Source organism: Colius striatus, chromosome 9, assembly GCF_028858725.1.
Source record: "Colius striatus isolate bColStr4 chromosome 9, bColStr4.1.hap1, whole genome shotgun sequence".
NCBI lineage: Eukaryota > Metazoa > Chordata > Aves > Coliiformes > Coliidae > Colius > Colius striatus.
The window spans coordinates 29,425,762-29,449,058 of record NC_084767.1 but is presented as its reverse complement, the minus strand read 5'-3'; the positions used below and the strand labels follow the sequence as shown (position 1 = coordinate 29,449,058).

At 37.2% G+C, this 23,297-nt stretch overlaps 1 protein-coding gene across 1 annotated transcript in view; it reads right to left on the bottom strand.

The window, feature by feature from the left end:
• Window positions 1–23,297, bottom strand: part of COL3A1 (collagen type III alpha 1 chain) — a 52,383-nt gene that overhangs the window by 4,644 nt on the left and 24,442 nt on the right. Inside the window, exons 6-45 of the mRNA XM_062002649.1 lie at window positions 20,759–20,824; window positions 19,935–19,988; window positions 19,662–19,715; window positions 18,886–18,939; window positions 18,677–18,730; window positions 18,221–18,274; window positions 17,730–17,774; window positions 17,475–17,528; window positions 16,480–16,524; window positions 15,703–15,756; window positions 15,230–15,328; window positions 15,058–15,102; window positions 14,840–14,938; window positions 14,006–14,059; window positions 13,769–13,876; window positions 12,493–12,546; window positions 12,273–12,371; window positions 11,070–11,123; window positions 10,615–10,713; window positions 10,439–10,492; window positions 10,261–10,314; window positions 9,667–9,720; window positions 9,278–9,331; window positions 9,023–9,067; window positions 8,833–8,931; window positions 8,620–8,727; window positions 8,105–8,158; window positions 7,082–7,135; window positions 6,925–6,978; window positions 5,733–5,786; window positions 5,299–5,406; window positions 5,072–5,125; window positions 4,497–4,550; window positions 2,983–3,144; window positions 2,749–2,856; window positions 1,980–2,087; window positions 1,526–1,579; window positions 1,240–1,347; window positions 532–585; window positions 326–433 (exon numbers count right to left, since the gene is read on the bottom strand). Of these exons, the coding sequence (XP_061858633.1) occupies window positions 326–433; window positions 532–585; window positions 1,240–1,347; window positions 1,526–1,579; window positions 1,980–2,087; window positions 2,749–2,856; window positions 2,983–3,144; window positions 4,497–4,550; window positions 5,072–5,125; window positions 5,299–5,406; window positions 5,733–5,786; window positions 6,925–6,978; window positions 7,082–7,135; window positions 8,105–8,158; window positions 8,620–8,727; window positions 8,833–8,931; window positions 9,023–9,067; window positions 9,278–9,331; window positions 9,667–9,720; window positions 10,261–10,314; window positions 10,439–10,492; window positions 10,615–10,713; window positions 11,070–11,123; window positions 12,273–12,371; window positions 12,493–12,546; window positions 13,769–13,876; window positions 14,006–14,059; window positions 14,840–14,938; window positions 15,058–15,102; window positions 15,230–15,328; window positions 15,703–15,756; window positions 16,480–16,524; window positions 17,475–17,528; window positions 17,730–17,774; window positions 18,221–18,274; window positions 18,677–18,730; window positions 18,886–18,939; window positions 19,662–19,715; window positions 19,935–19,988; window positions 20,759–20,824 (2,847 nt within the window). The remainder of the gene's footprint in view (window positions 1–325; window positions 434–531; window positions 586–1,239; window positions 1,348–1,525; window positions 1,580–1,979; window positions 2,088–2,748; window positions 2,857–2,982; window positions 3,145–4,496; window positions 4,551–5,071; window positions 5,126–5,298; window positions 5,407–5,732; window positions 5,787–6,924; window positions 6,979–7,081; window positions 7,136–8,104; window positions 8,159–8,619; window positions 8,728–8,832; window positions 8,932–9,022; window positions 9,068–9,277; window positions 9,332–9,666; window positions 9,721–10,260; window positions 10,315–10,438; window positions 10,493–10,614; window positions 10,714–11,069; window positions 11,124–12,272; window positions 12,372–12,492; window positions 12,547–13,768; window positions 13,877–14,005; window positions 14,060–14,839; window positions 14,939–15,057; window positions 15,103–15,229; window positions 15,329–15,702; window positions 15,757–16,479; window positions 16,525–17,474; window positions 17,529–17,729; window positions 17,775–18,220; window positions 18,275–18,676; window positions 18,731–18,885; window positions 18,940–19,661; window positions 19,716–19,934; window positions 19,989–20,758; window positions 20,825–23,297) is intronic.

Genomic DNA, 23,297 nt, shown 5'->3' with positions numbered 1-23,297 from the left:
CCTATCTTTTATAATTTAATCATGAATAGCATATATAAGTGAACGAAGAGTGTTTGTTTCAGACAAAGGTATACACATAGCTGTCAGGGAATATAACAAAGTCAGCTTTAGCTCCCTGCAGCTTCTTCCAGTTCTTGATGAATACTTATTTCAGGTTTATTCAGGGAACCTGGACTTTTGAATGCATTTGACAAATCAAGTTACACAGGTGTTTTATGATGATTTTCTCTGTTCAGTAGCTTAATTAAGTCTAACTAGTTGTCTGGGACCTAAACCCCAGAAAGTCAGAACAGACATAATTCCCAATCTAATGTAAAGTACTCACAGGAGGACCGGGGAGACCAGGGGTACCAGGAAATCCTCTATGACCCTTTATACCATTGCTGCCTCGTTCACCAGTTTCACCTTTATCACCACGAGGACCTTGAGGACCCTTTAAGATTAGATTTGCAATAGAAGGAATATATGCAGAAGTGAGACAAATGTTCAAATATCAGGAAATACAGAATGTATGATATCACAACTACTCACAGCAGGACCACGAGCACCAGCAGGACCAGTAGAGCCAGGAGGGCCAGGTGGACCCTGTGACACAATAAGAATAAGGTGGTATGGATCACTTGGAGCTGACTAGGACACTTTTTATTTCTAGATAAGAAGTATGTGCAGAGACAGCAGCTTTTTGGAAACAAGGGGAAGCCACACACAGACACACACACACACATGTGCATGTGCCCTATATAAAATCAGAAAGAATTTTGGCCAAATCATCTTTCTATCAATGTTAGTCTTATCTGTGGGCACTGATACATGCCACATGCACTAGACGTTCTCTTCATTTTGTGAGTTTCTCAGTGCTCAAGCTGTGCTGGTGTCAGCAAGTCTCAGAAATAATTTGGAGACTTCCAAAGCTACTCCCTTAGTTTAAATACATAACATCGCTTGTACTGCATGAACACCAGATGGAATGGAAGCTAAGATAGGGCCTGGTAGGATGATATGCTTTTTGGCATCCTAAGGAGTAAGTGGAGTTTGAGCTTCATTTATATACAGTTATCAGGAACATAAACTCCAATGACTTTCCCCTTGATATTCTTATAAAAGAGGTTTTCAATGTCAAGAAGCTATGACAGTAACAAATGTATGACTCTTCCAAAATTCCACTTCACTGCTGCATGGAATGGGCTTTGCACAGGAAAGGTACATAAATAAGCAGTAAGCTATTGACATTGGTCTTACCTGAAATCCTCTTTCACCAGCTTTTCCAGGTGCACCATTGTTACCTGCAGGTCCAGGGTGACCAGGAGGTCCCGGAGGGCCAGGAGAGCCACTTTCACCACGGTCACCCTGCAGATAGTAATGGTTGATAGAATAATAAATTTAATGTTTTACAGAACTACAATGTAAAGAATATATTCAGTAGAGCACAACTGGTTCAAGGAACAATTTACATACACAGAACTAAATGTATTTCATCTCTACAGAACAATTATTTTGCAATGTAAAGATACTGGTGATTCCTTACTTTGCCTCCTGGGGATCCATCACGTCCAGGCGAGCCATCTGAGCCAGGGTTACCCTGGAAAAAAAAGAGTGGTACAGCTTGTTCACAAACTTGATGACAGACAGCTTGCTTTCCAGCAAACTGAAATAACACTCAAAGAGAGAGTTTTCAAAAAGGAAGAATTCCTGGAGGTAAGTGGCATAAAAGTTCTATAAAAGTTCTGCAAGACCTGCGTTATTTTGTAGGTGTACAGACAGTGCAGTCTCTTGCTCAGTTCCAAGCAAGACAGAGGTGCAGTCCACAGGTAGCGAAAGGCATAGCAGAAGCAGCAGGCTACACTACCTTATGTGACAACATAACCTGCCCAGGCCCTTGCACATCATGTGCTTAAGGGAGGCTTTTTGAACCTTAAAGCATAACAACAGAGTTTTCTGTAACTCACAAGCTAGCAGGAAGGTCTAACACATCCACTCACATCTCTGCCAGGTTCCCCAGGTAAGCCTCTTTGTCCGATAGGACCCTGTGGACCAGGAGCACCGCGTTCTCCTGGGACACCATTGCTGCCTGGTTTGCCATCTTCACCCTGAACAAAGGGAAAGGATTGTGTTGCAGATAATGTACTTGTGAAATGCCATTGTATTATACACCTTTAATTAAATATGCAGTGAGTATATAGGAGGCAAAGGTGACTTTGGTGATTGTGAATGCTCAAAGTAAGAAAGATAACTTGGCCAAACTGGTTTCTTTCCATTGCTGGTAACTTTCATGCCAGGCCAAGGAATATTCCTTATTTCTTAGTTGACAAAAGTTACAACCCAAACCTTACACCACTTTTTTTGGAGAGAAGGGAAAGTATTTTTCTGTTTGGTTCACAATATTTAAGCAAGAATCATTGAGAATTAAGCAAAAGATAAACAATCTGCAGTAAGGTTAAACTATGACTCAAATCTTGTCTCAAGAAGAGTTTATAGCCCATGAACCTCAAGTACATGACACTGGTTATATACTTCTAATCTGACCCAGGACTGTTGGTTATAGAAATTAAAGATAACCCCACATTACACAGCTGCTGATTACCAGACATTTTAAAGCCCAGTCTTACAGGGAGACTAAATACTGTAGTCCTTGGACTAAAAAGCATTAACCACTATGTTCCTTACTTTTTGTATCTCTAAACTATTCTTAGCAGTTGGATTACAGTCACCTTAGCTTTGAAGCTATTTCTGCAGTGAATAGGCTCTCACCTTGGCACCTGCTATACCGGGTGGACCGCTTGGGCCACGCAGACCTGGCAATCCTGTGTTACCTCGGCCACCAACAATGCCTTGAGGTCCTGGTTCACCTGGTGCCCCCTGTTTAAGAAAAGGTCAGATCAGTCAATGTTGAGCATCTTTAACATTCAGTTGGTGGTTTCTTATTCCAAAGAGACATAATCGCTGCCTGTTGGTGTAACAGGCCCTGGCTGGAGGTGTACTTACCCTTTCTCCTCGTGCTCCTGGTGGTCCCTTTTCGCCTGGTGAGCCGGGCTCGCCTCTTATTCCAGCAGGTCCTGGACCGCCAGGAGAACCAGCACTACCAGGTGGTCCAGGAGGCCCATCTTTGCCTGCAGGCCCTGCGTTTCCTGGGGGACCTGGACTACCCTAAAAAGAATTTAAAGGAAATGAGCATGAGCTGTGTTATCTGAAACAGTAGAACATGCTTCCTGGCATGTGTCTGTCCTCATGATAGCCAACCAGACTCAAGTCATTGCCTGATGGCAGATTTATGGTCCAACTTCTATGGACGTAAATCTGATCTGGTCTTACAAAAATAATTCTTTTACCACTCACTTTGAAAACTGTTGTCTTGACATATAGTTTATACAATGCATGTTTTGGATGCCCGATGGTTGCAATGCAACCAACATACGATACACATTTCTTACCCATGGCTCTGCCACAGAACTTTTAAATAGTTGCAGACCCTGCTGATTTCTTGAATCATTCATGACAGATAAATTTAAAGTGGTGTCTTGGACACATGCAGAAGTAAATGTCTTTCATTAAAACTCTCAGCCAATCAATGGAAATAACTATGTTGACTGTAATGATACCTTAAATAAAATCCTACTTATCATTCAGGAAAATTCTAATTTGTATCTATCTGCTACTATAAGAATATAAAAATATGTTTATTCAAATATATAACAATTTTTTTTTACATCTCAGTTGCTACAGAAGTATAACATATTTTTTATCTTAAAATGAGTAAATCTGGTGTATTTTCTTAAAAATTTTAAAGAATAAAAAATCAGAGTCTAGTTTTTACTATGCCAGTCAGAAGTATACTGAATATGCAATGATATTACAAAACTGCTTCTCTTCACATAATTAATGTATAAAATACTGGAATTAGATGATGCATCAGCATACGTTTCTATAATAGGACACTGAAGACTGGTAGATAAACTTCAGATGTAGGCTGTATCACCAGAAAAATTTGCCACAAGAACCTTCCCAAACTCCTCTGTTCCAAGGTAATTAAATTCTATGCCATTGTATTCTACAGATAATTTAAAAAAAAATTCAACAGTGATATACAAAATGTAGTCATGAAAATGCATACCAGTTCAAGATCCTGAAAATATTTCTTGCATCATAAAAGAACAAGAGAGAAGACAAGATATTTGCTACCAACAGAAATACTCAAGGACCTGATCAAGGAGAAGGACTCTGCTAACTCTGTTGGTCTTTGGAAAGCAAACCGTAATAGAAAAAGGAGTATTGAGATGGGAAGTGAATGAATTGATATTCTGTATGAAGTAAGAGAAGAGTAAACTCTCCTTATGCAGAACTTTTTCCCCAAAGTCCCAACATCACATTCAGAATGCTTTTGATTATGCTTATATTTATATCAAGGTGTATACATAGCTTCATATAGTTCAAGATATTAACATATATCTAAATATAGACACAAGGTAAGAGTAAAAGAAACGGGAGATAGGAGAGCTTACATTGTTACCGGGGGGACCAGGTAGACCACGAGCACCAGGGAAGCCAGCAGCACCCTGTAAGAAATCAATAGTTCAGTTGTCATTTTCTGAGGACTGGAAAAACATGAACAAATTGATTGTTATATAACAGATGACTTTATTATTATATTTAGATGTTTTGTGTAAAACCTGAATTAAACATCCTGCAGCAGAATAAGATGTTCACTTTGTTCTGTTTTGGTTTGGGTTTTGTTTGGGTTTTTTTTTGGTGCAAGGGAAGATACCAGATGCCCCTCAAAGTTGAGCTACTGAGCTCTGAGAGACTCTGCAAATACAGCATGTGTATCTAATAACTATTGAGAAGAGCTGTTTTAGAACTTTGAGTCATTGTGCAAAAGCTACTTTGGCATCTTTTATGAAAATCAATGTAATCCAGACCTCTAAACACTTCAATTTTAATTACTCCTTCTGGAATACTTTAACAATATTTAAACTACAAACATTAAAGTCAGTGAAGGTCTTATTTTTTTATTTACATCATGCTTGTTGTAAGAAATATAATAATTTATCAGTGGCTAAGTCAAAGAGATACTCACAGGACCTCCAGGAGATCCGCGTTCTCCTTTTATTCCTTGGGGACCAGGTGGACCCTACATGGAAGGAAATCAACAAAGCAAATGATTTGACAAATAGATTAAAATTATAGTAAGTGTCATTAAGTTTTGGGCAGTTCAAATGCTTACACTTGGGCACAGCCACCTTGACATTAATGGAGAACTGAAGAAACCTTTCTTTGTAGCAATAAGGAAAAGCAAAAACTTACTGGTGCACCAGGACCTCCTTGTGGACCTGCAGCTCCAGGGGGCCCAGCCTCTCCTCTTAGACCAGGTGGGCCTCTTTCTCCTTTCCCACCAGGTTCTCCATTTTGGCCCTATAGAGAAATTGTTGTGTTACCACTCCAAAAATGAAGATGACATCACTGTGATGAGAAACTCTATCCAGACACTCTTCTAAAGTGCATTTTAATATTAAATGTGAATGCGTTTGAACTCCATTGGTCTACCAGTACAGGAAGGGAAGCAAAAAGAATGCTGCTCTGTGTGTGACTGAGTACAGAAAGAGTAGCAGATTAATCAAATCTATGTAGCAAGTATGTATACTAAAGAAGTTACAGAAAGTCTTTCTGAGATGTGGATGAACTTAGAAAAGTTAAAAACTGATAATCACATGAAATTGCTTCTAAGCATTTATACTTACTGGAGCTCCAGGGAAGCCAGCAGGCCCAGGAAGACCTTGTTCTCCTCGTTCACCCTGTAGAAAACAACATGTCAGATGTTGGAAAGATGGGTCTCACTTTACAAGTTAGAGAACACTCCCATGAATGCTGATGAAGTTGCTTTGTTTTTGTTTAAAGTTGTTTCTTCCCTTTGGAGGAAAAAAAAGCAGAGCAAACCAAAACAAACTACAAAACAGTTGCTCCTGAGCTCTGAAAACAACTATTCAGTAATTGTTGGATAATTATCTAAAGTATAACAAACTAATCTCAGTTACATATGTATAAACTATATTTGGTGCTGGTGAGGCTGCACCTTGACTACTGTGTTCAATTCTGGGCCCCTCACTACAAGAAGGATACTGAGGTGCTGAAGCACACCCAGAGAAAGGCAGTAAAGCTGGCGACGGGTCTGATGAGGAGAGGCTGAGGGAGCTGAGACTGTTTGGCCTGGAGAAAGGAGGCTAAGGGAGACATGATCACTAAAAGGGAGTTGTAGCGAAGTGGGGGTTGATCTCTCCTCTCCAATAATGAATGATAGGACAAGAGGAAATGAGCTCAAGTTGCAGCAGGGGAAGTTTAGATTGGCGATTAAGAAGTTTTTCACTGAGAAGGTTGTTAAGATGCCCCTGGAGGTACTTAAAAGAGCCATAGATGAGGTGCTGAGGGATAATGTTTACTGGCAGTGTTAGGTTAGTGGTTGGACTTGATCTTAAAGGTTTTTTCCAACCATAATGATTCTATGACCCATCACTTTAGTTATCACCCTATGAGACAATGTTCTCTTTACAGCTTTGACAGTTACATTAAAGTATAGATAATGAAAAGCAATCTAGACAGTAGTTTCTGGTACTTTAGAAACTTTCCTAATGTTTTATCTTAAAAAAATAAACAAGAGTATTTTTTAAAGTTTACTTAACTCTAATACAAGATGGAAACAACTCACACTCTTACCCTGACCTGTCACTGCAGCCCTGCGACCCCTTTACTGTGTTAAAAGCACTGATTTTCTGAAGTCTTTGGCACTTGTAATTCCCAGGAGTCAGTAAGAGCTGAACGTGCTTAGTTTAACTCAAGCTACACATGTTCCTGATAGGGTAGGTGCAACACTGATGCCTATACTAGGCTAGAAAAGCCACGATAGACTTATACTAGAAGAAAAGTACCATCACTTACAGGACCACCACGGGAACCCACTGGACCTGGGGCACCTGCTGGACCAGTCTCTCCCTGTAGGGAACAATAATGATTATTAGGTGCTGTTCTTCTCATGAGAAAGCCACTCATATTTGATCTTTACATTATCAAAGATTAGTAGAGAGTAGAGCTCTACCTTATCTCCGGGTGGGCCGGCAGGACCAGGAGGACCGATGGGACCTACATTACCCTAAACAATTAGAAAATAATATATTTGTATCAAAATATGACAATGTTAATTCCTCTATTTTGCTTAACAGTGTTTATGTTTCAGCATAAACAAGTTGCTAAAGAGGTTTAAATGGAAGGAAATGTACAATAACAGTGCACTGTTGCACATTATGTTTTGAAGTGACACTGATATCACACAATTTTTGTATTAGAGATCTTCAACCGATTGATCTTCTTTTTGTTTTTTTTAACTCCCACCATCTAAACTTAATCCAAACCTGAGGTTAATAGGTCTCTTTCAATGGTAGACAATAAGTTAACCATTGCCCTAACTTTTCATGTAGATAGTTGGTCCGCATTTCTTCAGTATACATTCAGCATTCTTGACTAGCTCCCTGACTTTGTTCTTTCTTGATAACTTAATGTGTAACTTATAGTTTGAAATAATTTTAAATATTTTCTCCAACTCATACAAGCTGCATTTCTATATTTGTCTTCCCTCATTATTTTGATGTATATACCACTTACATGTACTCATTAGATATATGCATATATTTCAAGTGTGTATTTTATGTATATACACTATATAGCTATTTAAATATATCCTCTATAGTAATCTGTAGAAGTATCCTGTATGAGAATACTTACTATTGTAATGTCTTTTAGTGCTTCATTATAATCAACACTTTCCTCAGTCAGCTACTAAAATTTTATCTACTTTCTAATGCTGCTTTCACTCCAAAACTTTGTCCCAAATAATTTTAATCTTCTGTTTGCAAAAAATTCTATTACAAGCAGCAATATCAAAATCTAGCATCAAGTCTCATTTAGTTTACAAAACTAGACTTGCACTGCTAGAATGAAACATAATGGGATTACTACTTTACCTCTCCTAGACAATATTTATTCACTGTAAGTTTACTCATGTTATAAATGTGGACTATGTGAAGTTAATTGATAAACTGTTGGATGTTTAAGCAGTACTCACTCGCTCTCCTCTTGCACCAGGAATGCCATCAGCACCTTTGCCACCAGGTTCTCCCTAGCAAGCATAAGATGTAGAAAGCATTAAGCAAAAAGCAAACATAAAATGAGCATAAGGTGGAGAGAAAGAAGAATCAAAACATTACCAAGGATCTCACTCTGAGGGCACCTCAACAACTAGATTTCCTTAATGTGATAACATGAATCTAAAATTGAGGATGACATTCTGCCCACTACTCAGCATGCTAAATATTTTGATGGGAAAAAAACACCCAAACTGATTTAAAATTGCATCTGTGCCAAAGTATGTGACTGTATTATGAACTATTCTCATTGTTTATTATCTTAATTAGAACTATTTTGATATGCCCCTCACCCCAGAGGGTGCTACATCAACAGTAATGCCACACAGTCATCATCTCTGAAATCAGGGCAAACATGATGATGTGAAAAAACCCAGTCCCTTGTGGGAAGCCAACACTAAATTAGCATAAAATCAGCAGAGTGTGGATGGGTCACCTTATCTCCTTTTGGTCCAGGACTTCCAGAAGCTCCTCTTTCTCCTGGCATTCCCTGTAATCCCGGCAGTCCTGTGCCTCCAGGAGCACCAGGGGGTCCAGGAGGACCCTACAGAGGAACAGAAAATAAATAAGAAAAAAATAAAGAATAAAAAAAAGACAATTAAGCTGAATACTAGACATACTAGGAGGAAAACAAAGAAGTCCCTAGTACCTTGGCACCTTCTGAGCCAGCAGGACCTGGCCCACCTCTTGCTCCAGTTGGTCCTGGAGGACCTTGTGCACCACGTTCACCTGGGACACCATTTTCACCCTGTGACAAACAATTGCATTAGTCTTTATTTTCTGGTTTATAGTTTGTTATTTGATTCATGTCATTATAGAGACATAGCTGTATGATTTACCTTAGGGCCTGGGAATCCGGGTCCTCCAATCTCACCTTTTGGCCCCTATTTATGAGAAAATAAATGCAAGTTATCCATGCACTTCTCTTCATAACTCTGCATTGCGGTTGGCATCCTGTTTCACTCATTATCCCTAAAATCAGACCTCTCTGCTCTGCAGAGTCCTGCTAGCTGTCTGAATTTGTAAATGTAATCTAGGAAGAACTTCTCATGTATTTTTTACTACTTAAAAAGTCCCGATGAGCTACCACTTACTGGTTCTCCAGGCTTTCCGTTCTCTCCAGCTGGTCCTGGTCCACCAGGCAATCCCTATATGAAGGAACAGTACATGTTACATAAATAAATTATGCATTTTCGTATTTAGCACATCTTTTTGATACAGAGATGTGTTGCTAACTCATTCCAATCATTTTCAAAGGGGGAGATGCTAATTTGATACCTAGTGATTCGACATGGTGAGCTAGACATGTGGTTGCAATTATGAAATAGTGAGCAATAAATTTTGTCAAGTTATTGATCTGTCTGTCTTCAAAATATGATGGCTGGCACCCTAATGAATGTTTTTAGATTTTTTTTTTTTTTTTTTTTGAGTGGGGAGTGTGTTAGTATATATAAAAACAATCAGAAACCAATAAACACAGTACCTGGAGGCCAGGTGGACCTGATGGGCCTGGTTCTCCTCTCTCCCCAGAAGCACCCTGAAATCAAACAAAAAAATTTAAAAAAGAAATTGTCTGAGAACATTTTGACATCTAAACACCTTCACATCTACAGTGCTTCTAATCTAATGCCTCCTTATTGTGATCTGATGGTGACATTGCATAGTCCCAAAGGCTAATGAGTATTAGTGTTTTGGTATTTGCTCTTTACAATCCAATCATTAAAGGTAATTCAGCAGCTATGTTTATACTTGATACTAGTCTGAAATTCTATAAATGTTAAAGGGAGCAATAATATGCTTCAACTTGAAAAGGGAGTAGATGCCCAAGAGCTCCAAGTTGACTTTTCAATTCAAATTAAACTAGGTATACCCAACTCAAGTTTGTCCTAACAAAGTTTGGAGTTTTCATTTATTAAAATAATGGTGAAGAAGAGCTCTTATATTTGCTTCATTAAAGGATATTTCTTTATCTCATTACAAACATTTTTCTTCCCTTAAATTCACAGTCTCTATTTATAGATGTAGGATGACCTTGACAATAACTGGTAATTATCTCTCATGGGGCTACCACACTTACAGTAGGTCCAGGAGGACCTGGGAGACCAACATCACCATTCTTCCCAGCAGGACCCTATGCAAAGACAAAATTAGGTTATGGGTTGATATAATTTTTCTAAGACTCATCAAATTATTAAGAATTAATGTTATGTCATTATTGAATTATTATAGTATTTTAAAATGTTAATGAAACTTACAGGTGTTCCAGGTGGTCCACCAGGGCCTCTTTCTCCATTCTTGCCTGGTGCACCCTTACAAAAGAGAAATCACATTTTCTAAAGCTCCAGCATAAGACAGGCCCCCCACAGAGCCATTTATTTAACATTTGACTGATAAAGCACAAGCCCAGGGGGAGCAGAGAAATTCCACTCACCTCATTGCCCTTAGGACCAGGGAAACCCATTACACCTGGTTGACCCCGTGGGCCTGGAGGGCCAGGTGGACCAGAGCGGCCAGATTCACCCTGGTTACCCTGGGATGAGGAAAAAATATAAATGAAGTTATGGCATCTGTCAGGCAAAAGAAATTAATATCCACCACTCATTAAATAGTGAGGGGGGTGAGACCAGACTAGAGACATTAACCCTCAGAACTTCTGCGTTTTGTATTTTAACTAAGCTTCTGTATACTATGTATTTTAAATAGTATTAAATGGCAAGATTTAGAGAATATTATTACGATGAGACAGCATATAAAGTGTTCTGACTATTAAAACAAACAAACAAAAGAGACAATCCGACTGTGATAACAAACTGTCATATAGGTAGTGTGAGATAAGGGTAAGGTCAGTAGGAGGACTAATATAAAATAATTACACAATGCACATACTGGAGGGCCAGGTTTCCCATCGCTTCCAGGGCTTCCTGGAATTCCAGGCAAACCCTGCAATTGAAGAAAGAAAGATGTGTTAATCCTTAGTTTAAAATGTGTAGAGCTAAGTTACAATATTAAATAGAAATATAGAAAAATAAATGTTAAATTTCTTGATCGATTTTAACCTCTTTAATAAAGATTAAAACTCCTCCCACTTTCCCCTGCCCCATTAAGGGGACAAATCAAAGAAAGCTAACAAATTCTTTTATTAGGAGCTTGTCACTTTCTCTGAGAGTCATTGCATTAGACATTAATCAAGATACACAAAATTTGTTTTCTTTCATTATTTGGGAAGGAAACTCATTTCAGATGATAAGAATCAAGGAAGAAAATAATTTTGACTAGATATCTCTTCTTAAAAGCTGCAGGATTTATCACATATTTAATTTATCTTCTTTTATATTTTTAAATGTTATTATTTTTGTTATATTTTTATTCAGCCATTTTCTTTTCCAGTAAAATCTTGTTTAGCTCCCATTACCCTGCAGTCAGGCTTACTTTTGAGTTTCAATGTATTTGTTGTCAGCAGTTCATAATTTTTAGTATAGCTCACATAACATTGTTACCTATTTTACCTATTACACAACAGCTACTCTAAATCTTCTTGATACATACTATGAAAGTCTAATCAACAGCTTTTATGTTTTAATTGAAAATGAGCAATAAATGAAATACCTAAGTATAAATACATAACATAATATATATTTTATACATAAAATAATGCATAATTTACATTTCAACATATTTAAATATTTTGTCTTTTTTAAAAAATATGTTTTAATACAATAACCCAAATGTTTATTAAATATAATAAACATAATGGATTTTATAGTAATTCTGGACTTCTCTAAAATGTAAAGAGATAATACAGAAAATCATCCAATACTAATTCGCATTAAAGCCATATCACATGATAGTGCATTACATATTCTGAGAACTGGGGAGCACATTCAGCTTAATGGAAGCTTCCTCATTTATTTGTGACAGATGTTCTCTGAAAGCCCTGTGTCTCTGCATGGTTATCCATTGCACTATGAATACGTGTGGTGTACTTAAAGGAATTAATAGAAATTGTAAAAAAAAATGTGTGCTTTATGGTATCAGTTCAGATAAAGCATCTCTAACGGAGTTTATCTCATTTTCTTGGAGACGTCTTACTCTCATTCCAGGAAGACCTGGGCCTCCATCTTGTCCACGCTCTCCTGCGGGTCCACTGGGGCCAGGAGGACCTGGGCTACCACGTTCTCCTGCAGGACCCTAAAAAATAGATGTTGAAATTCACATCAAGGAAATCAGCATCATATTGAATCTGAAATTGTTCATTCAAGTTGACATGGATTCTCCAGAGGTTTGGGTTTTTTTAGAGAACAATTTATACCTTTTCACCTGGGAGTCCATTGCTACCAGGTAAGCCACGGAAACCAGGGGAGCCCTGCCAAATAAAAGAAAAAGATATGGATCATGGGCAATATGACTTAGGCAATGACAGCTGTGGTTTTTTTCTAATCTATTTACCCTTAGACATATTATACATGAAAATTAATGAAAGAAATATATGGACATAACATTTCTCTGTAGCAAGAAAGTCCACAGAATTATTTTCACTTTGGATATAACCCCCTCCTGTTGAAATCACAGCCTGTCCTCCACTGTTTTTAACCAGCCCTGAATTCTTTATTTATGAGTTTTCTAAATTCTTATGAAAAACAAAACAACACATTCAATCTTGAACAAATATTTTCTTCTAATTCAATGCTGAAAAGAGCTGTTGTGTTGTTTTGATAGTTATGTTTACTAATATTTATGTTTAAATAGAAGGATTTTGCATTACAAAATTTAATTTGCAGCATCATTTATATATTTAACACAATTAATTTGTTCACTATGCATCTTTGGTGTCCTTATAGCTTCAGCAAATGGTGCAATCAATTGTTACATTAAGAGTCATAAATAGGTCAGCACAATTTCCTTTGATTTAAGATGGGAACACAAAAGTAAAATTTGTACAGTTGCTGCTATTTATTTGTTGAATAAATCAATTCAGGAATTCTTTTGTGAGAATGGTCTCTGGGAAATTATCAAATCTATTAGCCAAAACACCTGTTGCTAGTAGACATTTTATAACATAAAAGACATCTGGACAATGTTGTTGTAATTGACATTTAAGATCAATTGACATTTAAGATCAATTGATATTAAAGATATTCACACAAAGACATATCCCAAATATAGAAGAATTTGTATTAATTTCACTTTCCACAGACCAAATTTTGTGATTATTCATTTTTGTAACTGAGAGTAATTTTGAAACTTAATTTTTTTTTTTCCATCCTCTGCATAGTTCTCACAGTTTATGTCTGCTTTTCAGCAAAAACCTTTCAATACATCTTCCAGGTATATAGGATCACTGTTTCTTCAATATCAAAAGAAAAAAAAGAATTTATTTCAGTCTGAGATAGATCCAAGCACTGAAATTCAAGTGAAAAACTACATGAGAATTCTCTCCCGTTTTGTGACCCGGTTTCACATCTGGAATTTGCTGAGAATGGATATGAAGTGAAATTTCTCCTCAAAGTATTTCAAACACCATATTTTGCTGTCTCTGTATTAACTTAAAATGTATCTCATGTGTATGGTCATCTACAGCAGCTTACCCTTTCTCCAGGTGTACCAGGAACGCCATTCTGGCCGGGTTCACCATTTGCACCTCTTTTGCCTTCCTCACCAGGAGGTCCAGGAGCACCAGGTGTGCCATTTTCACCCTGGAAACAACAACAGAAAAGCCCATCAGTGAAGTCAGAAGTCTCAAAAAATCCTCCATGTTTTGAATGGGGAATGATTCAGGTTTAAGACTTCCTTGGAAGAAATCTCTGTATTTTAGAATCACTTACACGGTCGCCTTTTGGGCCTGGATCTCCTTTTGCACCATTCTTACCAGGTTCGCCCTAAATATGAGAAAATCCCATTAAAATTATGAATTGCAACAAGTTAGTGTTTTAGAGCTACTAGATGTATTAAAACAATAAAAAGTATACATGGTATCTTTCCAGTTAGTGACTAATTTTTATTATCTTACAATCTGCAAAGGAATTAGTATGCACTGATTGAACCTGGATGTGCAATGTATGGGTCTCCTTAAAAATCCAGTAAAGAAGTGATACAATCTTAAACACCCCTGAGTAAAATTTTATGCTGGTTTCTGAGTTATTTCAGCCTTCATTTAAACTTTTGCTTAAGCTCCTTGAGTATTTCCTCTGACAAAGAACTATGTGTGGTGTAAGGTTGTCAGGAAAGAGTCTAAATGATGGTATAAGAGTAGGTACATCTCCCTAGGTGTAGGGGACTGTGGACTCATCATATAGGAATTTAAACAGGTGAGATTAAGGTTTTAAAACAACAGATTTTATCGAAAGTAGTCATTTTAGACAAGCTATTTTGTATTGGGTGTTCACACAGAATCACACACAGAGTGGTAGTGTTTCTGAATTGATAGATGTTTTATGAAATCAGATAAATATTCTTATAATAATGTAATTACTAATTTTATTATATCAAGATATAAATCTGTGAAAGATAAATATATATTTATAGCAATAATTGCTTATTGTTATTATAAAATAATTTATTACACCATCTCAAGTGCATAGCACTTTTTTTAAAGGACATCAGAGCTACTTCCACCATATTTGTTTGTACAGTCACTGTAATGAATATTACTAACTCACCGGAGTGCCTTTTGCTCCAGGGTTTCCACTTGCACCTGGAGGACCAGGAAGACCACGGCCTCCTGGCAGACCAGGAGCTCCGGGAATACCAGAAGGTCCCTGTAGAGAGTGAACAGCAGACGGGGATGAAGAGAGCATGGTATTGTGGGACTCTGCCCAATCCAGACGGCAACCCTCACCAAGACAGTACAGTAAAAAGTGATATGAAAAGTACCCACCATTTCACCCTTGTTGCCAGGGCTTCCAGCTCTTCCAGGAGGACCCTGAATAAACACAAAGAAAATATAAGTAACCAACGCTGCTAACCTAGAACTACACCCAAAGAAATGTAGGGCTTTGTGAAGTCCAGGTTGCACAACACTTCTCAGTTCCCATGTGATATGTATATACCTGAGGCCCAGGTGGCCCAGCATGACCCTGAGGACCAGGTTCTCCTCTCTCTCCAGGACTACCACTAGAACCAGCAGGACCAGGAGGACCAGCTTCACCCTATGGAAAAATAGTAAAAGGAGAAAATTAATATCTTTTGTTCTTGTCTTCTGGACAATCAGTGGCATCTTTGTGTGACCTGGGAAGAAGGTTACCACCATCATTACTTGAGTGCAAGAGACAAATAAGCATGGTGATTCTGGTGCTGAGGCACACATACACATGCTGCAAAACCCCTCTTGGGGTGGGTATTTGTGAAGGTGATGAGGGTAGGGTTTGTCTCATGCTGCATATGAAAATGTCAGTTCTAGGTTTGCAAACAGTAATAGTAGCCAGAGAAGGAGGACTCGTAAAATACAGATGTATAGTGATATAAGCTGGCTAAGTAGAGAAAGGAACAAATTCTATATTACTATGCATTCTTAACTGAATACCTTAAAACCTGGAGAGCCTGGAAATCCTGCAGTTCCAGGGGGGCCTGGGGGACCCTTTAAAGTGAAAGGAATACTCTTAATGCAAAGGGTAAAAGCCATATGGAACTTATCTTAAGTTTTTTTTTTAAAAGAAGTCTGATTATGGGATTTTTGTCTAAGTAAGGAAACACATGGCAAAATAGCAAGTATAAATAATGCTGCAGAAGACGAAGTTTGGCTACTCATAATATATCACACCTGAATCTTTGTTACCCTGACTCTTACATGTTCAGCTAAATTTCTGTATTGTAAATATAAAAAACATGAAAGCTGTCATTAAAGAGATAAAGTTACAAAAAAGTTCAAAATTTCTTCAATTATAAAAAAAGGAGGAATATGGGAAAAAAGTCAATATAGCTGTTGCACATACAAGTACACCACATGCTCAGATTTCTAGGCAAATGGGAAAGAAAAAACTTTGCCCACCTCAGATATATTTTATAAGACCATTCAAAATTTGATCTGCATAGAGAACAGCAATTCTCTCCATCTATATGTTCTCTGAGAATAATCTGGTTTTGCATTTATGCGTTTTCTTATTTACAGTGTTAAAGCTCTCCTAATGCATGTTTATTTCAAGTATCTTAACCAACACAGGAAATATAATTAAATAAAAATGCTCTTAAATCCTGCTCTCCCAAACTTGGATCTGCTGGCATTGCAAAACATCAACTAGAAGAAACTAGACTTGAGCAACACAAATACTTGAATTTAAACATCAAGTTGAAGTCATCTTACAGGTGGGCCTGCTGCTCCTGGAGAACCATCTTTGCCATGGGCACCCTACAGAAAGAAGAGAGGTATTGGGTACAGAGCACTACCTTGGACACAGAAACCCATGTGCTTTAATGCCCGTGCCTCACAGATCATTTTTTTGTGTCTGTACATTCCCACTTGGTTGACCAAGACTCAAATATTCTTCATCTGTTAAGTTCTAAGATAACTAACTAAATGTTTTGTGAAGGAATATCCATCACTTTATGTGACTTACACTGTAATGATGAGAGAGCAAGACGCAAAAAATGTATTCTTATAACATTTCTTAAAGAAATAACAGCTATAGAACATCACCTGTGTGAACAGTTCTTAAGGTTAAATAAATACAATTGCAATAGATGAATATTTCAAAGTAAAAGTTACTTTGAATTCACAAATAAAATAATAAAATTTCACTCCAAAAACATAACAAACAGTGGTATTATTCAAATCTATTGTATGTCTTGCAGACATATTAGACAAAATCTGCTGCTCAGGTTGTGTAAGAACAAGTTGCTGTTACTTGGCTATGCTTTGTTGACTGTGTTGGATGCTACGAGCTATGACTTCCAAGAGAAGAATGTACCATCTAATCTCAGTCAGACCAATTTTGTCTGTTTCCTTTAACTTCTGAGATTGCATTTTTTAATCCCTCTGATTTCTGCTGTTGCCTTTTGCTTCCACTCTTGCCCTGTATTCCTCTTGTCTGAACCTGAGCTTATGGTGAAGTACTGAACTCTCAATGTCCAATCTACTCATTTAAAAAATAAATAGAAAGTAAGCTGATTAACATGTTATATGTTATGTGTGAAACTTGGGACTGAAAAGTTCCTATGTATGATTTTACAGATGTTAAATATTTTCCAGTCCTTTGCATTACAATTGTTTTAAGGTAAGCCTATGACGTAGGGAATTCTCAACACATTGCAACAAAGTATGTGCTGCTTCTGGAAAGAACAACTGCTACAACTACTTACAGGGCCACCAGGGTTCCCAGGTCTTCCTCTTTCACCAGCTGGACCTCTTGGTCCCTAGAAAATGGAAGAAAATAAGTTTGTTAAATGGATGCCAAAATAATATGGCTGAGCAGAGAGACAATGCTGTTATTTGCTTTTATCATCAGTGTTCAAAGCATGTGGTAGCATAATTAAAGTTAAAAGAAAGACAATTCAGTTAACCAGCAAGTGCCATTGGCACTTCTATTTAAATACTAGAGAATAAACATTATTTACCGGTTGGCCTGGTGCTCCATTCACTCCAGGAAGACCAGTTTCACCCTGTTGAAGAAAGAAAGCACCAACAACTGAATGCACTTTGGTGAGAATATTTTTTTTGCTTAGTCAAGGGGAAGAGGCCCAGAAATGAGACAGCACAATCCACTGCCCCTTCGGCATGGTGCTGTGTGTCCTCAGCATGAACTAAGGCTGGTGAGGTCTGAGAAGTCTAAACAAGTGCCAGAATAAAATATCTGAACAGACACATGTCCATGCATATCCTTTCCTTTTGAAATCTCATCTTTATTACGACTGGAAAATCAGGACATGATGTGGTTTGGTTTTGAAAGTCTAACACTTTTGGAATTATTCTCATTCTCTTCATTGAGAAATGCAGTGAGTTTCTTTAACATTTAATGGATTTGTATAGCTGTGTGAAACACAGTTATATAACAAATGATGGAGAGCATTACTTTGCCTATTAGAAAGATGACACTATAGGTTTTTACCTTTGGACCAGGAGCACCGCTGTCACCTTTTGCACCATCTTTTCCATCAAAACCCTGTGGGAAAGGAAAACCATATCTGTGATTAGTATTCCTCTTCTGCTCTGGAAAACTTGATTCCTCTTCCAAAATATTAAGCTTCAAGATAAATTCATATAAAGAGTCATAAATTTAATAATGAGTGCTGTGAGCTATTAGAAGACATTTTGAAACAAAAATCTGAATCCTCCATCTTTCCATGGCCGTTGGTTAAGAGTGGATATTTTCTTGGAAGTCTTCTTCAGCCCAGCATTCAGGATTTTTAACTGAAGATCAGATTACATTGTCCAGAAATTAGTCTTTAATTCTATGATTCAGTCTCTTTAGCTGGAAACTGATAACTGAAAGAGCATAGTAATGCAACACCATAATTCAAATAGAGTAACAGATGCAGCTATACTCAGTATGCTCAACACTTACTCGTTGACCTTTCATCCCAGGCATCCCAGGCATTCCAGGGTGTCCCTTGTGACCCTAAACACACAAATACAGACAGATTAATAAATCATATACTTGTGGTATGAAGGCATAAGCAATGTTTGTTGTGTGTCATGTTCACTTGACAATCTTAAAATGGGAAAACAAAATCTTTGATTAGAAGACCACTGTAATTGGGAGCTTTCCCTTACAGGTAATCCAGGGATTCCACGGTCTCCATTTCTGCCAGGTCTTCCTGGTTCTCCCTGTAGAAAGAAAGTAGATTTTTGACTATATTGCCATTGCTTCAGTTATGTCCTAGCAGATCAAAGCAAGCTGAAATAAGCAGGTGAAACTTCCACCAAAGACAGTGGGGAAATCTGTAGCAGAGTGATGGTCACTGTATGACTGCCTTCGGAAAAACAGCTGCCGGAATTTCTAAACTCAATTTTTAACACAATCTTGTTTAACATCTGATTTACTTCAAATCAACTTTTAGGAAGAATGATCAAGGAAAACTTATATTTCATGCTGAATCACTGAAAATGGACAACAACTTCAGCTGCTTGTCTCACGTTCTACTATAACTATTCAGGATTCACAGCTGTTACGCAAAAGATGGTTTTAACAGCCTTAACTCTCAAGGCAAGATTTGAAGATAGCAGACAACTATCACAACTATCTGTTCTTCTTTATAACTGCTGATTTATTTTGTACCAAATCAAACCAGCATATTTCATTCTTACTATTTTTTTTTTAAATATGTAAATCAAATTGTCTTCTAAAATGGCAACTTTTTTTTGTAATGTACATTTATGCCCAATGTAAATGCAATCTATTTTCTTACAGTCATGTTGTCAATTTGAGAAACAGAGACATGTTAAACATTTTTAAATGCAATGATATTAATGTGCTCTGCTGTCTTAACATTTAGTGAACTTTTTTTCTTCCCATTTGCTAATCACTGGATGAACAATACTGGACTTACATCTTTTCCTGGTGGGCCAACTGGGCCAATCATTCCAACAGGGCCTGGAGGTCCCTGCAGAAAAATAATTAATATTAGCTATAATAACAATAAATATTGTCTCTTTCAAATTAAAAAGGCACTAGGTGCCATAAAATACTTGTGCATTTGCCATACATGATAGTAAACAGATAGGATGAGTTGTAAAATTTCAGTCCACTCCAGTGGTGACACGGATTCATGCTTGTAAAATCATGCCTTTAAGATATACAGTGATAGGCAATGTATACGTACAGGAGGGCCAGGTTGTCCTGGTTCTCCGGGGGAACCTTGGTATCCAGCAGAGCCCTATAATGCACAAAAAGCTCAGTTAAGATATAACACATACATGCTTCATTCCATGATGCTATTATAATTTGTAATAATCTCATAATAATTTCTAATAATCTCATAATTCTAAAGAAAGCAGTAGTTAGAACTGTCAACAAATGACTAAGGGTGAAATTAGCAGAACTAAGCAGACTATGCCTCTGTGAAAAAAACCCAAATCTTTTGTGTGTTCATTGAATATATCTTAGGATTCCTACTTTCTTTTATCTCCTGTTATGTTTCTGTATGAATAAACATTTGGGAATGTTTTGAGAGAATGATAGGCAATAGCGTGTCTTAAGACCTTAGCTGACATCCAATAGAATTTCAGAAAGCTCAGAGGATGAGAGGGTTATTACGCATTGGAACAGACTGCTCACAGAGGTGATAGAGTCACCATCCCTGGAGATATTTGAAAGACATGTAGATGAGATGCAGAGGGACGTGGTTTAGTTTAGTGATGGGCTTTGCAGTCTGATGTTAGTGGTAGGATTTGGTGATCTTAAAGGTCTTTTCCAACCATAATGACTCTCTAATTATGATTCTATGAACACATGGACTTAAACAAGCTCAGGATATAGCCCTGAGCCATTGCCTTTTGATGTTGCAGCCCAATTAATAGCATTCATCCATAAATTTTTTTTAGCATGATATCTAGATTTATCAGTTGAAATGTACCTAATATTTAAGACAGATAAGCGGAGAAGTTAAGAATATGACATCATCATGAAAAGGTTACTTTTACTTACAGGGGGACCAGCATGGCCAGGTGGGCCAGGGGGGCCACTGGGTCCCGGAGGTCCTGGAAAGCCACTCTGCAGTGTAGATTAAAAAACAATCATTATAATAATGTAACAGCTATAAAACAATGTAGTTGCAATAGTCATCAGTAACTGTGAAATAAATTGTTACATATTAGTACAGAGAAAATCCACAGTGACATGTACTTGGTACGTAGACAATACATATACACATTGCTAAATACATTGTCTAATATCTACAATTTCTTTAAAAAAAGCATCACTGGGTTTCTCTTTGCAGCCTTGGCTAATATAATACACAAGATATTTTCCTCTTCTCTCGATGCCCAGAAGAATGCTTGCAGCTCAGCTTTTCAGCTACCTAAACCTGAAGAAGAGATAACTGCAACTCTTATTTTGTTAAATAGTAAATGAGCTTCAGCCTCTCTGTCATGTAACTGAGCTTCATTAGCATACTACTACATCTTTAGTAGTGGAGCCAAAGTGTACTAATAAACTTGCTTGTAAGTCTATTTGTTTCAGGTTTTGCTTTCTAAAACTAATTTTAAAACATATGACATGCATTCAGGAGCTATGTTCATATACTTACACAATCGATTAGAAGAACTTTGTGTGCTAAACTCTGTTTATGACCCTAGGCTTATCAGGACTTACAAATATACTGAGTTAAGGTCATATATTGTCATTGTCAATAAGGCAATATTTTTACCAGTGAAATATTTTCTGAACTTTAATGGTACTAAGCCATAAGAAATAAATTATATCTGGACTAACCAAAGGACTCAGAGGATGAAACCTCAATATACACGTGGTTTAACTCAAATCGTTAATACTGTTTCTTATTTTAATTGGTAAGAAGAGGGTAAATCATTATTAAAGAAATTATCAATTTGGGAACAGTGCTAACATTTCTACTTCCTGTAGTAACAACCACAAAAGCATTTGATACTGCAAAATAGAGCACCTACATGTGTCTCTTTAAAGAAAGCTTTTGTTAAATTACAGTTTTCATGGGTTTGATACAGCAAAAAAAAAAAAAAAAGTGTATGGATATGCATTGAGTTATTTTCTGATGTGAATTTCTGTTTTCCTGTGATCTAGGTTTTTTTTAAAAAGAAAGGCGTGGGGAAAATAATTTTTTATGACACATCTACAAGCATAATTTGGCATTTTTGTTTAAATTAGTGTATTTCAGGTATTTATTTGTCCACATTTAGCAAATTACTTTTTATCAATAAAGAAAAAAAAAAAGGGAGACATGAATATCTAGTATCCTGGATATACTTGGTAATATGAAAAGAGTTGCACTTGCTCACAGGATGTAAATACTACAAATTAGAAGGCAAAGATTTTTAGTCACTGTTCTCCACTGTCTTCTATTCTGCAGCAATCAGCTGCATAAGGATGTACAGAGGGACAAAAAGATTACACATGAAGTGATTTAACTGCTACTGTTTCTAAATTATCTCCCGAACTCATTAAGGTCATGTTATTTTCCTTGTAATACCTATGTTAGGAACAATTTTATGGACTGTTTCCATTACTAAAACCTTGTCTATTGATAGATATGTATTAGATGTGTTCTTCAGCAAAGCAGGAAAAAATGGATATTGCTCCCACAACTGATGAGCCAAGAAAGCAAGGCAGAAGGATAAAGGAGGAGAGTATTTGTTTAGCACAGGGTTCATCAGAATGATACTGAAAGATACTCACCAAGCTTGTGAGGTATGTCAAATTTGTTGCACTTAACAACAAAACAAAAGTGAAAGTCAAGGGTCGTCTTCAGTTGAAAAGTTTAAGATATGAATACCAATAACTTTGCAGATGATCTGGTCCTAACATTAATTCTGGGGAGAAATGCAATCTTTCAAAAGCATTTCTATATTTAATTTTGACAGATTGAACATTTTATCTGTGGGTAGGACACTGGGTTCTCTGGATACCTAGATCCCTGAGCCAGAATACAGGGATAGGGAACAGAACAAAGTCCCTTTAGTCCATGGGGAAATTGTTTGTGACCTGCTGCTCCATCTTGACAAAATCACTCTCTACAGCTCCCTGAAAGGAGGTTGTAGAGAGGTGGGAGTCAGTCTCTTCTCCCAAGTAATAAGTAACAGGAAAAGAGGAAATGGCCTCACGTTTCATCAGGGTGGATTTAGATTAGACATTAGGAAGAACTTCTTCACTGAAAGAGTTGTTAAACACTGGAACAGGCTGCCCAGGGAAGTAGTGGAATCACTGTCCCCGGAGATACTGAAAAGACATGTAGATGAGATGCAGAGGGACATGTTTAGTGGTGGGCTTGTCAGTGTCAGGTTAGTGGTTGGGCTCTATGATCTTAAAGGTGTTTTCCAATCAAAATGATTCTGTGATTTAATTATGTGAGAATCACTGTATGCTGCAGTACTGGTAGTATATTCCACAGCTTAATATTGCACATAATGTGTTTCATGGGATATTGTCATCTTGTGTCAGAACAGATCATGTGTTACAGATGTTACAAGAACCTAATTTTCATAATATATAA